Below are 14584 nucleotides of genomic sequence, written 5' to 3'. Positions count from 1 at the left end.
AGGGCAGAATGAATTAATTGATATTGGGTTCAGAGAGAAAAATATTGACCTTGGAGGGGTTAATGCCCAATTCCTGCAATCTCAGGGGGCTGTAAATTGTATTTTGTGATGCTTCCCATCCTCTGGATCCCAATTAATAGAGGTTTCCAAGCAAAAAAAAATTGAATTTATTAAATTATATATTATTATATATATATAATAATATATTATATAGTGTATACATATAATATGTATATTATGTATACTATATATTGAATTATGTGTATCAAATATCTTTTAATACTTATAATAATAAATAATAAAATATTATATTATTATTTATAATAATTTTTATAATAATAATAAAATATTTAAAATATTATATATAATAATTTTATCTATTTAATATGTATATATTTTCTATATTTATATATCCATAATGTATATTTCCATAAATATATTATAAATATGTTTATATATTTATAATGTATGTTTAATGTATAATAAATAATATATTAAATAATATATATAATTTTTATATATAAAATTAGATATATTATATATTATTTAATATATATATTATACATATAATTTTATATACATATAATTTAATATGTATTTATATGTGTTATATTTTAAATTAGATTGTATCATATATTTGATTTTCTATTAATTAAATTATATTATTTACATAAATACACAAATAATCTCCTTGTTTGCATCTCCATGGAGGTGCTCCAGACAGGAAGGAAGATGAAATAAAATACATCAGCAAAACATAAAAGGAATCTGGAACTCGAAGAGAATGACAAAGTTAGAGGCCATAATTACTGCCCTCCTGGAATTAACAATTCATTTTTAATTAATTTAGCATCCTCATCTGCTCACAGAAACAGAGACGCTGCTTATCCTTGCTTGAAGGAAACAAAGTTTAAAATATTTGATAATAAATCATATTGGAATGGATTAAAAAAAATAATCCAGTTGTAGTATTCCATAAGGGTTTGTTACTAATATTTCATCTTCGTGCCAGATTTGGTTAAATTTTTTAAAAAATAGCTTGAATTAAAAACACAAAAGGGAAAAAAGTGGGGAAAAGGGGGAGAAAGGTGGGAAAGGGGGGAATAAAGGGGTGTAAAGGGGGAAAAGGGGAAATAAGGGGAAAAATAAATAAGGGGAAAAATAAATAAGGGGAAAAATAAATAAGGGGAAAAGAGGGGGAAATAAGGGGGGAAATAAGGGGGGAAATAGGGGAAAAACAGGGGAAAAATAATAATGGAGAAAAATAATAATAGGGGGAAAATAATAGGGGGAAAAAGAGGGGGGAAAAATGGGGGGGAAAGGGGAAAAATGGTTATTATGTCCAGGTGAATGCAAGGTACCAGCTGAGCTCATAGCCAGGGGGAAATAACCTGCTTAATGAACTGTTATGTAAGAAAATTGCTCAGAATTTGCATCAATATTTGCATTTTGCTGGAGGAAGCAGAGATCAGCAATTTACCTTCCCAATTAGCAAAACCCACCTTATCCTCTTTAAAAAAAACCACAAAAAATAAAACAAAACAAAAAAAAACCCCCAGCCCTCTGCATCACCTGCAGTGAAAACAAGTCAGAAGTGTCAGGTTTGAGGTTATTTTTGGTGGAAGATTTTCCACCTTTAGTCATTTACAGACCATCTGCGCACTGAACCCAGAGAGAAAAAAACTCAGACAAAAATCCTGCACAAAACTCCAGAGGGAGAGGAGGAAATAAATCAGATTAAAAAGACACTGAAGCAAGATCAGGTGTGATTTTTACATCATTTCCAGAAAAAAATAAATAATAAGTCCAAGTGTTTTTCTCAGTTCCAACTCTCCCCTCAGGGATTTTCAGTTTTTCCCCCAAATTTTTCTCTGCTGCCTTTTTCTTTTCCTGGGTGAACACCACAAACACATTCCCATTCCCAAGGTTTTCATCCCTGTATTTCTCTTTTTCACCCCTCATCTCCTCAGTTCCACAACTCAGCGTTTGAAGCCCAGATTTGTAACCGGAAAAGTCACTCAGGTGCCAAGTGAGAGCAACCCAGCACCCAAAAAAATCATTTGCAGGCATCTTCACCTCCTCCCAGGCCACACAAAGGGGCACCGAGGGGCTCCAGTGCTTCCAGACATTCCCCCTCCATGGAATTGTAGGGAAAATGCAAAATCCAGGCACACACGTCCAGCTGGGTGGATCCAGGATACAAAAACTGGGGGTTTGACAACAGTTTTTGTTATTTGATTGTTTCATTTTATCACTTCATGATTTAATTTCATTATTTTAAATTTTTGATTATTTTATTTGTATATTATTCCATTATATTATTAGTTAATTTTATTATTTTATTATTTAATTATTTTTAATTTTTTATTATTTATTTTTATATTATTCCATTATTTTATTATCGTTTCTTATTTTTAAATTTGTAACAGTTTTATTTTTATATTATTCCATTATTTTATTATTTAATTTTATTATTTCAAAAATTTTTATTACTTTAATTTTTATATTATTCCAGTATTTTATTATTTCACTTTATTATTTTAAAAATTTTAATTCTTTTAATGTTTATATTATTCCATTATTTCATTTTTTATATTATTATTTTTCTTTTAAATTATTTTATTTTTATATTATCCCAGTATGTTATTATTTTATTTTATTATTTTTAAATCTTAATTAGTTTATTTTTATGTAATTCCATTATTTGACTATTTTATTTGATTCTTTTTATTTTTAATTATTTCATTTTTTATTATTCCATTATTTTATGATTTTATTTTTCATTTTAAAATTTTTTTTTTTTTTTTTTATTTTTTTTTTATATTATTTTTATTTTTCATTTTAAAATTATTTCGGTTTTTATATTATTCCAGTATTTTATTATTTTTATTTTATTTTTTTATTTTAAATTAGTTTCTTTTTTATATTATTCCATTATTTTATTATTTTACTTTTTCATTTTTAAATTCTTTCGGTTTTTATATTATTCCACTATTTCATTATTTTTATTTTTTTTATTTTAAATTATTTTATTTTTTATATTATTCCATTATTTTATTTTTTTATTTTTAATTTTTAAATTATTTTGGTTTTTATATTATTCCATAATTTTATTATTTTATTAATTCATCATTTTTATTTTTAATTAATTTATTTTTATGTTATTCCATTATTTTATTATTTTTATTTTATTTTTATTATTTTAAATTATTTTATTTTTTATATTATTCCATTATTTTATTATTTTATTTTATTGTATTATAACATCACTCCAGGGCTGCTCTGCTCTCCCTCCACCCCTGTCTTGCCCTCTCCCCTTCATCCTTCCCTTCCTCATTCTCTCCTCCTCTCTTCTCCCTCTTTTCCTTCTCCTTTTCTTCCCCTCCCCAGCCCTGCCTTTCAAAACACCTGCAAAGTCCAAATCCACACATCTGAGCTCTACCTTCACCCAGGATTTTGGGAAGTTTTTGCCATTCCATTTGGTTCATAAAGACAATTCAGCCAGCAATTCAGCTGCTCTGAAATCAAAATAAATCCTCTCGCAAAGGATTTCATTCCTCTCACCATTTTCAGAGCCAAACCAACTCCCACAGGGGATATAAAAACCCTCCCCAAATCCACAAGAGCACGCCCTGGAGGGCTGGAACAGCTCCCCAAGCTCCCAGTGCTGTGCCAGCAACCTGAACTGATGATCCCTGAGCTCCACAAATGCAGTTTTTATTCAAGGCTCTCCCATCTGAGGCAGAACTGCTGAAATCAGACCCCTCTGAGAAGAATTCTGCTCATTTCTGCTCTCCAACACCAAATAATTTCCCCTCTGGTCCTTCCCCCATCACCTGGGCTACCCCAGGGTGGGTTCCTCGAGGCTGATCGGAGAGAGCCAAACAATTTCCTGCAGAGGGTTTGGAGCAGGACCCCAAAAAAAGCAAAATAAAAACCAAGGGCAGGACTTTGGAGGGGACAGGGACACACCACAAGGCCAGGGAACAGCGAGGGCTCTGCTCATAACCCAGTACTGGGTGATGCAGGGGGGTCACACATCCAAACCTCTGCTCCAGGGGTGTTTGGACAGAAAAATAAAAAAAAAACCAAAAAACTCCTGGTGGGATTTTTGGGGTGTCCTGTGCAGGGCCAGGAGCTGAGGTGAGGATGCTGTGGGTGCTCTCCAGCTCAGCATCTTCACTTTGATAGTTTGATGTTGACAGTTTCAGCAATATCAGCAAGGATGGCTCATCCAGCACCAGAACCAAGTGGGAGGGTGATTATTATTATTTTTATATTATTATAGAAATATTACATCAAATATTATTTAGATTATTATATAAAATATTGTATATTTTTTAAATTATAGAGGATTACAGCCTGTGATTAAAATGCACCCCAAAAATTGGACTGTCAAGTGAAAACCTTGAAATTTCCACAGTTGATGAAGGTTTTGTTCCAAGAACCAGGGTGTTTCCCAGGAGGTACCTGTGCTCTCATTCAGTTTGAAATTCAAACTCTCTGAATACAGAGCAACTCCCAAACCAGGCCCTTCCATGGCCCCACTCAGTTTTACATCCACCCATTTTACATACCCACTCCAGTTTTACATGCACTCAATCCTCCCACTCAATTCTACAGGAATTCCACTCTCATCCTGCACTGAACTGCACCAAAACCACACCTTTTGCCCCTTATATCCCAAAACCCAAGATTTTGTGTGGGATAACAAGGAGAGAACACAGAACAACTGCTGCAATTCCTTTAGCTCATCTCTTTGTTGTTGTTTTTTTTTTTTTTAACCCAGACAACCCCTTAAAAAAAGGAATTAATTGGAATTGCTGATGCTAAACTCTCCAAACATCCATTATCCAGAGTTCAAACAGCTCAAGGGCACAGAGCCATCCCTTTCCCTGCCCTAAGGAGGGACAGTAACCAAGGACAACACCTACCTTTGACAATCTGCTTGGCACAGGCATTATAAACTTGTTCCTGCGTTGTGTTGGGAGGTAACACCCTGTCAAAGACATAGGGCTTCCCTTGCTGCAAAAAAAAAAAAGAGAAATTCCATGAGATCAAGAACATTTCTTGCACTTTACCAGCCCAGTTTCCCAGCCTGGAACGCAGCATTTCCCACAGAGGAAGCTGGGCAGTGCACTGCACAGAGGAATATTTCGTGGGCTGAACACATGGGACATTTTGGGTGCTCCAAAGCCTTTTTTTGGTTTTTTTTTTTCTCTCTGTGGCTGGTAAATAAAAGGTGGCAGATGCTCCCTGCGTGCTCACACTGGGGTCACAGCCATGGATGTGGGGCACAATCAGCTGGAACAGCAGGAGTTGGGTATTTCCTTCCCCTCCTGGGAATTCAGGGGGAATAGCCGTTAGTTAAATATAAATATTGGGGAAATAGCCAGGTAAATATTGGGGGAATAATCCTGTAAGTATTGGGGGAATAATTCTGTAAGTATTGGGAGATAACCCTGTAAATATTGGGGGAATAATCCTGTAAATATTGGGGGAATAATCCTGTAAGTATTGGGGGAATAATTCTGTAAGTATTGGGAGATAACCCTGTAAATATTGGGGGAATAAACCTGTAAATATCAGGGGAATAGCCAGGTAAATATTGGGGAAATAATCCTGTAAGTGTTGGGGGAATAATCCTGTAAGTATTGGGGGAATAATCCTATAAGTATTGGGAAATAACCCTGTAAATATTGGGGGAATAGCCCTGTAAATATTGGGGGAATAATCCTATAAGTATTGCGAGATAACCCTGTAAATATTGGGGGAATAAACCTGTAAATATCAGGGGAATAGCCAGGTAAATATTGGGGAAATAACCCTGTAAATATTGGGGAAATAACCCTGCAAATATTGAGGAAATAATCCTGTAAATATTGGGGGAATAGCCCTGTAAATATTGGGGAAATAACCCTGTAAATACTGGGGGAATAGCCTTGTAAATATTGGGAGAATAATCTTGTAAATTGGGGAAATAGCCATGTAAATTTTGGGGGAATCAACCTGCAAATATCGAGGGAACAAACCTGTAAATATTGGGTTAATAATCCTGTAAATTTTGGGGCAATCAACCTGTAAATACAGGGGAATAACCCTGTAAATATTGGGACAGTAACCCTGTACAGAAATACTGGGGGAAAGAGCCATGTAAGTTTTGGGGAAATAATCCTGTAAAAACCAAAGGAAAACCCCTGTAAATATTTGGACTATAACCCTGTAAATATTGGGGGAATAATCCAGTAAATATTGAGGGAATATCCATGTAAATATTGGGGCAATAACCCTGTAAATACTGAGGGAATAATCCAGTAAATATTGGGGGAATAGACATGTAAATATCAAGGGAATAACCACGTAAATATCAGAGGAATAATCCTGTAAATATTAGGGGAATAGTTATGTAAATATTGGAGAAATTGCCATGTAAATATTGGGGGAATAATCCTGTGAATATCAGGGAAACAGCCACGTAAATATTGAGGAAATTGTAATGTAAGTATTGGGGGAATAACAGTGTAAATATCAGGGGAATAACCCTGTGAATATTGGGGGAATAATCCTGTAAATATTGAGGCAATAAACCTGTAAATATTGGGGAAATAGCCAGGTAAATATTGAGGAAATTGTAATGTAAGTATTGGGGGAATAAGAGTGTAAATATCAGGGGAATAATCCTGCAAATATTGGGGGAATAATCCTGCAAATATTGGGGAAATAGCCACATAAAAATTGAGGAAATTGTAATGCAAGTATTGGGGGAATAACCGTGTAAATATCAGGGGAATAATCCTGTGAATATTGGGGTAATAATCCTGTAAATATCAAAGGAAAAACCCAGTAAATATTGGGGCAATAACCCTGTAAATAGCAAGGGAATAATCCTGTAAATATCAAGGGATTAACCCAGTAAATATTGGGAGAATAATCCTGTAAATATTGGGGAATAATCCTGTAAATATTGGGGCAATAACTCTATAAATATTTGCAGAAGTTTTGCTGTTCACTCCTACAAGCCAGTAAAAGCTGTGCTGTAAGAACAGCCCAGAGCTGGGAGAAAATGAAATTTGCTGTCCCGAGTTCAGCTGAGCCCAAGGTGACCCAGAGCTGTCCCAGCACAGCCCCAGCACCCCACTGGTTTCATTTCCCTGCTGAAAACACAAATGTGCCACCAAAAGCACAGCTCGCACCCAAACCTGGAGCCCAGCCCAGCCACAGCACCCTGAACTGGGATTTTATTCAGGGATTGCTGGGATTTTATTCAGGGATTGCTGATTTTATTCAGGGATTGCTGGGATTTTATCCAGGAATTGCTGATTTTATTCAGGGATTGCTGGAATTTTATCCAGGAATTGCTGGGATTTTATTCAGGGATTGCTGAGATTTTATTCAGGAATTGCTGGGATTTTATTCAGGGATTGCTGGGATTTTATTCAGGCATTGCTGGGATTTTCACCCCCAGCACCAACAAATCATTTCCCACATTGTGGGAAGGGCTCCACAATGACATTTTGGAGGGGCTGGTGTCACCCCAAGCTCCACAGTGACATTTTGGGAGGGCTGGTGTCACCCCAAGCTCCACAATGACATTTTGGAGGGGCTGGTGTCACCCTGAGCTCCACAGTGACATTTTGGAGGGGCTGGTGTCACCCCAAACCCCGAGCTCCCTGATTCCCAAGCGACATTCCCACAGGGATACACAAGAAAACCTTGATCCCTCCTTGCAATAACTGTCGCTGCTCACAAGGCACACACACCCCTAAAATCAGATTTTTGGGGCACTTCAAAAGCTGATCAGTCCCTCAGACCCAGCACAAAATCTCCATTTAAATCACAAATCCTTTATCCAACGCGGATGTGCAGCATCCTCCTCATCTCCCATCAGAGCTCCTGCTGTTCCCCCTTTGCCAAGGCACCACTAACCAGAAAACCAAGACAAATTAACCCCTTCCAAGCTGGGGAGGCAGCTGGAACCCCATTTCAGCTCAGGGAGGTGCCACCAGTGCCACTGGCAGCGAGGCTCTGCTCAATTCCTGCTTTTGTCACGCTTTGGTTCGACCTCCAGAGATGCCACCAGGAGCTCCTGCTCCTTCAGCTCGGGGGAAAAGGAGGCAGGGAGGCTGAGCCTGTGATGTGTGACCCTGTTTCAGCCTGGGCTTTGGAGTTCCGGGATGAGGAGGGGATTTCCAAGCGGTTCAGGAGATAATTCCCAGGTTTGGGGTCACCCCTTGTAAGACACAAGAGGTGACTCCCGATTCCAGACCTCCCCCATTCCCAGGAAACTGGGGGAGCAGCCAGCACCCACCCCAAATTCTGTCTCTCCACAGCCTCCCACACTGGGATGCTCCCAGCCAGCCAAAGCTCTGCATATTCCAGAACCATTTCCCAGATTCTCAGAATTTTACCTCTTTACCCCCATTTTGCTCATCCCAAGCTCCAGGCCAAAAATCCTACAGATGCACAACCTCAAACATCCATTTATCCTCTGCTGCCATCAGTCCAGCCCTTCCACAGAGCATCCCACACCTGGAATGCCAAAAAGCCTCAAAAAAAAAGGCAATTTTACCCTGATTGTGCCCCATGCAGCTGGGAGAGGCACTGCCTGCAAATGGGATTTATCTGGCCAGGCTGAAAAGCTGCAAATGCAAACCAGCAGCCCATAAATGTGCTCCACAGGTCAGCTTTCCTTACCTCAGGAGATTTTGTTTGGGAAGCTGAAAGGCTGGAAAAAATCTGAAGGGAATAAAGGAATGTGGGGGATCACAGAGCATCTTCACTGACTGCACACAATGAGAGCAGCTGGGGAGGTTTGGGGAGGGGTTTTGTGCTTCAAACCCACATTAATCCTCATTTTTGTGTCCAGGAGTTCCTGGCTGGGTCTCTGATGTTGGAGAAACGCTGGGATCATCCTGAGCCTTCCTTCTGCGCCCCCAGCTCCTCGCTGCCACATCCACCCAGCTTTGTGGGGCTGTTCGGGTTATTTTTGTCATCTCCTCCTTTCTGACAGGTTTTCCTCAAAGGCAACAAAAGCCACATCCACCCTACAGAGGCAACACCCTCCCGATCCAAGGGGTTTGCCCCAAAGCAGAAGGGAGAGAGAGCAACCATGAAAATCCCGATTTTCAGCCCTTTTCTCCCCATTGTCACCATCACAAGCGACACGACTGCTTTCCTTTTTTTTTCCTTTTTTGTTTCAAATGTAACTCATCCTGCATTCAATATCAAAAATCAGGCGGTAATTCAAGAGCAAACAAGCAGCCGGAAGGAAAACGTCGTTTTCCGAGCGACGCCAACGATTTGATCCGCGCACCTCCGTGCATTACTTCCCAAAGTTTCTGATGGCGTGCAGTGCATTATCTGCCATCCATAAATCACATTTCCCTTCCCCCCAGCAGCCCCCCTGCCAATCTGTTCCATTAGCTTGTGCCACTGCTGCATAATGGCTGGGAGAAGTGCTCTGAGCCACCCACACAATTCCTGCTGAACCGCAGCCACAGGCACTGAGATCCTGCTCTGGATGCCACCAGCAATTCTGTTCTGACATTCTGACAATTATTACTTCACTTCTTTGGGTTTAAAGGCATTAAAATGTAATAAAGCAAAGAGGATTTCGCAAGCACAAAAAAGGGATTTTCACCATGAACCCCGAATTTACCCCGGCAACATCTCGGAGCAGCGCTGTCACCTGAAGCTGATGCAGCCTCTGTTAAAGAAATTAAAAATAACCAAACACATTTCCTGGCTTGGTCAATAAATAAATCAACCCAGGGAGGGGAAATGAGGAGAGCTCAGCGCTGGGGGTGGGAAGCCCTGCTGGAATTCCAGGATGAATTCCAGGATGAGTCCCCTGTGTCCCCCAGCCTGGGAGGTGACACCTCCCCTCCGGACACTGACCCCACAAAAAAAACCCTTAAAAAAACCCCACGGGCAAGGTGGGATGGCTCAGAACAGAATCCCCAGCTGCTGGAGCAGAAAGGGAGCAGACAGACAACAAAAAGCTGGATTTGTTTGATTTGGGGAGGCACTGGAGTGCGATGAGGGATTTTAGCCTGAAAGCAAAATCAGAGATTCTCCCAGGAGGGGACCCTGAAAAGCTTCCAGGGAAACTGAGGCTGCCCCTGGACCCCTGGGAAGGCAGCGGGAGGGTTCTCTACCCCCTCTCTGCATCGCCTTCAGTGATAAATAAAAATATGATTTAAATATTTTAAAATATTATTATATATTTATATATCATTATATGTTAATATTACTATAACGTATATTAATATATGTGTGAATATTACTAAACATATTATATATATTAATATATAATATAATAATACAATCTATTATAATAGAGTATATATTATATATTGTAATATATATAAAAATAAAAAAAAAAAAAAAAATAAAAAAATAAAAAAAAAATAAATAAAATAAAAAAAAAAAAAAAAAAAAATAAAAAAAATTAAAAATAACACCCCCCCCCCCCCCCTTAATAAAAAAAAAAAAATTAAAAAAAAAAAAAAAAACCTCTTTCCACTTAAAATATTATTTAATAATATAAAAAAAATACATTTCATAAAACACAAAAAATTAAATTAAGTAAAATAAAAAAAATTTAAATGTAATTTCTTAATTAGATGGTTTATCCTTAAAAAGCCTCGTAGGAAGAAAGATACAGCTCCATTTTTACCTTGCTAGAAGAAAGAGCTGTAAACCTCACAGTTTGTAAAGACTGTAATATAAATAAAAACGAATAAACATCTGAGTCTGAACAAAAAATACTGTCTCACACATTTAATCCCAACCTTAACAAAAAAAAAAACCAACCAAAAAATCAAAGACCCATAGCTCTGTGCTCAGGTCAGGGAGGTTGATGGGTGCAGCTGGGATGATCCCAGATTTATGGGGATTTATGGGGATTTGGCCCCAAATTGGTGGAACACATTAATTAATGAGAATTATTTCCCAGATAGTTCCCAGCACCCCAAGTGCTCTTGCAGGAGAGGGTTCATAAATAAAAGATGGGAAACTGCAGGCCTGGAGGATGGAATTGCTCAAAGCAAACCCTCCCAGTGGTTTTGGGGAGTGGAGGCACGGAGCTGCTCCCTGGCAAGGTGGGGTAAACCCCATCCCTCCCCTCCAGCTGCAGAGCAGGAATTAAAGCTTTTCCTTTGAAAAACGGCAGAGGCCACGCTTGCTGAAGGCTCCCTCCCCTGCCAAGGGGGAAAAATTGCTGCAAACTCCCCCTGGAATTCCAGAGAATTTTTTAGATGGAGTGTGGTGTTTGTGAGGGTCCCAGGATGAGATGAGAATTAACTTCATGTTCTCAGAAGGCTGATTTATATTATATTAATTATATTATATTATATTATATTATATTATATTATATTATATTATATTATATTATATCATATCACATTATATCATATTATATCATATCACATTATATCATATTATATCATATCATATCACATTATATCATATTATATATTATATTATAGTACATTATAGTACATTATATTATATTATATATTATATTATAGTACATTATAGTACATTATATTATATTATATTTATAAAACTACACTAAAGAAAGAGAAAGGATACATCAGAAAGCTGGAAGAGAATGAACAATAAAAACCCGTGACTGACCAGAGTCCCGACACAGCTGGACTGGGATTGGCCATTAATTAAAAACAATTCACATGGAACCAATCAAAGATGCACCTGTTGGTGAGCAACCTCCAGACCACATTTTAAGCAATCAGATAATTACTATTTACATTTCTTTTCTGAGGCTTCTCAGGAGAAAAATCCTGGCAAAGGGATTTTTCAGAAAATACCACGGTGACAAAGGAGGGAATTCTTTTCCCCACAGCCCACAGGGATGCTGCAGCTCCAAGGTTGCTGCTGCTGGTAAAGCCCAAGAAATAAACAGGATCCCGTTCTCCTAAAGCCATTTATCTCTGCTGGGAATTGAAAACATGGTTGGAAACAAACGGAGAAAATAAAACCAGGTCAGGAAAACCAGGAAAATTCAGCTGTACTGACTCAGGAAATGCTGCCATCCCAACCCCTCTTCTGTGCCAGCCTGCCCCATAAAAACGTTGGAACAGCAGCTAATCACCCGGTGGGTGAAAATGCAGAATCCCTGAAAATGCAGAATCCCTGAAAGATAGAGAATAAGGAAAAAGAAAGGAAAAAGGAAAGAAAGAATAAGGAAAGAAAAAGAATAAGGACATTTATTCAGAATAACCTGTATACGCTACCAAGTCAAACCAAAGCATCATAAAAAATACAAAAACCTCCCTAAATCTTGGTAATATTCCTACAACTCATTTGGAAAATAAATGAAAGCAAGCAGCCCTGCATGAGAAGGCACTGCAGAGCAAGTGGAGTCCAAGCCAGCACTACTTGTGCAGAGGGGGCTCAATTATTGATTTCCCTTCTCAATATCTCTGTGGAGCTGCTGGGGTTTGGCTCGTGGCCAGTGATCCACTTTTCTTGCTGCCAGCACAAAGAACTTTTCACTCCTCGCAGCAAATCTCCCCCTCAAAAAGCATCGTTTCATTTGGTGTGGAACTGCAATTCAGGAAACCAAACCCTGGGAATTATTTTCAATTAAATCATTATTTAATTATTTCCTGGAAAAAGAAAAGACTCTTCCAGAAAGGAAGTATAAAGATCTCCAAAAAATCCTCTTGAGCAACATTTTTGCAAGGTTCTGACACAGCAACACTCAGAGCAGCAGCTCCTCTCTCATCATTATTGACCTGCACTGGTGCAACCAGGTCACTGCCAGACTCAGAATAATCCAAATTTTCTCCAGTTTTTACCAGGCTCCAGCATTTCAGTCGACCTAGTCCCTTACAGCAACGGGAGGAGAGAATCTGGGGATTTCTTTTGATTATAAAACAATGCAAATTAACAGTTTTGACAGAAAAATGCAGAGAAATATTCTCTGCAGAAGAAAAGGGAAAGGAAGGGGCCGTAATTCATCAAGTCTCCAAAACAGGAGAAATTGAGAGTGAAAAGAGAACAGTGGATATCAGGAAAAGTTTTCTCCCAGAAAGGGTGAGCAGGAAAGTGGTGGAGCCCTCCATGGGTTTAAAATCCACGTGGATGTGGCATTTGGGGACAAGGGGCAGAGGTGGATTCCTTGGGGAAAGGCTGGGTTCCATCATCTTCAAGGTCTTTTCCAACCTGAATTCCATGATTGTCTGTTTTCTGTCAAAATCCAACACTTTGATCTCAAACTACTGCGGTTTCGTTGCTGTGTAGGGAATACTACGGTTTTCTTTTCACAAAACCAGGATTTCCCAGCAGGAAAAACAAAACCCATCCTGGAGCAGCAGAGGTCAGCCAGGGCCACCGTGGGGCTGAGGCTGTGGCTGGAGCAGGTTCAGGACATCCCAAAAAAAGCAGAGCAGGGGAGGTTTCCAAGCACAGCAGATTTGGGGGAAGCCCCCAGGAGCCCAGCTGTGCCCTGTGTTCATGTTTGTATTTGTTAAACCTGTCCCTGGCAGATCTCCGGGGTGACATTCATGGTTTTGACTTAATTGTTACATATTTCATCTTATGGACTCATGCTGCAGTATGATTTTTCTTAGCTAATTAAGTAATGACACACAAACCTACAGTACTGCATTCTAACGTCTTTGTTTACCTTTGTAGGTACTTCATTTTATATATATATATATATATATTAAACTCTAAACTTTCTTTTACTTAGTTTCTACTTTAAACTATAAATACTCTATAGAAATTATACACACTAGAAATACACTACAGAAAATAAATATTCTATAGAAATTATACACACTCTAGAAATACACTACAGAAAATAAATATTCTATAGAAATTATACACACTCTAGAAATACACTACAGAAAATAAATATTCTATAGAAACTATACATACACTAGAAATACACTATAGAAAAGAAATACATTACAGAAACTAGAAATACACTAGAAATACACTATAGAAATTATACATACACTAGAAATACACTGTAAAAATACAAATAAATATACTATATAAATTATACATACACTAGAAATACACTATAGAAATTATACATATACTACACTATAGAAAATAAATACACTACAGAAATTATACACACACTAGAAATACACTACAGAAAATAAATACTCTATAGAAATTATACATACACTAGGAAATATATATAGAATATAGAATATAGAAAATATATAGAAAATATAGAAAATAAATACACTATAGAAACTAAATACACTATAAATACACTATAGAAAATAAATATTCTATAGAAATTATACACACACTAGAAATACACTATAGAAACTAAATATTCTATAGAAATTATACCTACACTATAAATACACTATAGAAAATAAATACATTACAGAAACTAGAAACACACTAGAAATACACTATAGAAATTATACATACATATAAATACACAGTAGAAAATAAATATACTATAGAAATTATACATACACTATAAATACACAGCAGAAATTATACATATACTATAAATACACTATAGAAAATAAATACACTACAGAAATCATACACACACTAGAAATACACTACAGAAAATAAATACACT

At 37.5% G+C, this 14584-nt stretch overlaps 1 protein-coding gene across 1 annotated transcript in view; it reads right to left on the bottom strand.

The window, feature by feature from the left end:
• KIF5C (kinesin family member 5C) overlaps positions 1-14584 on the bottom strand; it is a 76704-nt gene that overhangs the window by 46348 nt on the left and 15772 nt on the right. The window contains exon 2 of the mRNA XM_030952223.1: positions 4935-5025. Within this exon, the coding sequence (XP_030808083.1) occupies positions 4935-5025 (91 nt within the window). The remainder of the gene's footprint in view (positions 1-4934; positions 5026-14584) is intronic.

This window comes from Camarhynchus parvulus, chromosome 7, assembly GCF_901933205.1.
Source record: "Camarhynchus parvulus chromosome 7, STF_HiC, whole genome shotgun sequence".
NCBI lineage: Eukaryota > Metazoa > Chordata > Aves > Passeriformes > Thraupidae > Camarhynchus > Camarhynchus parvulus.
This window is presented reverse-complemented; position numbering and strand designations above follow the sequence as displayed.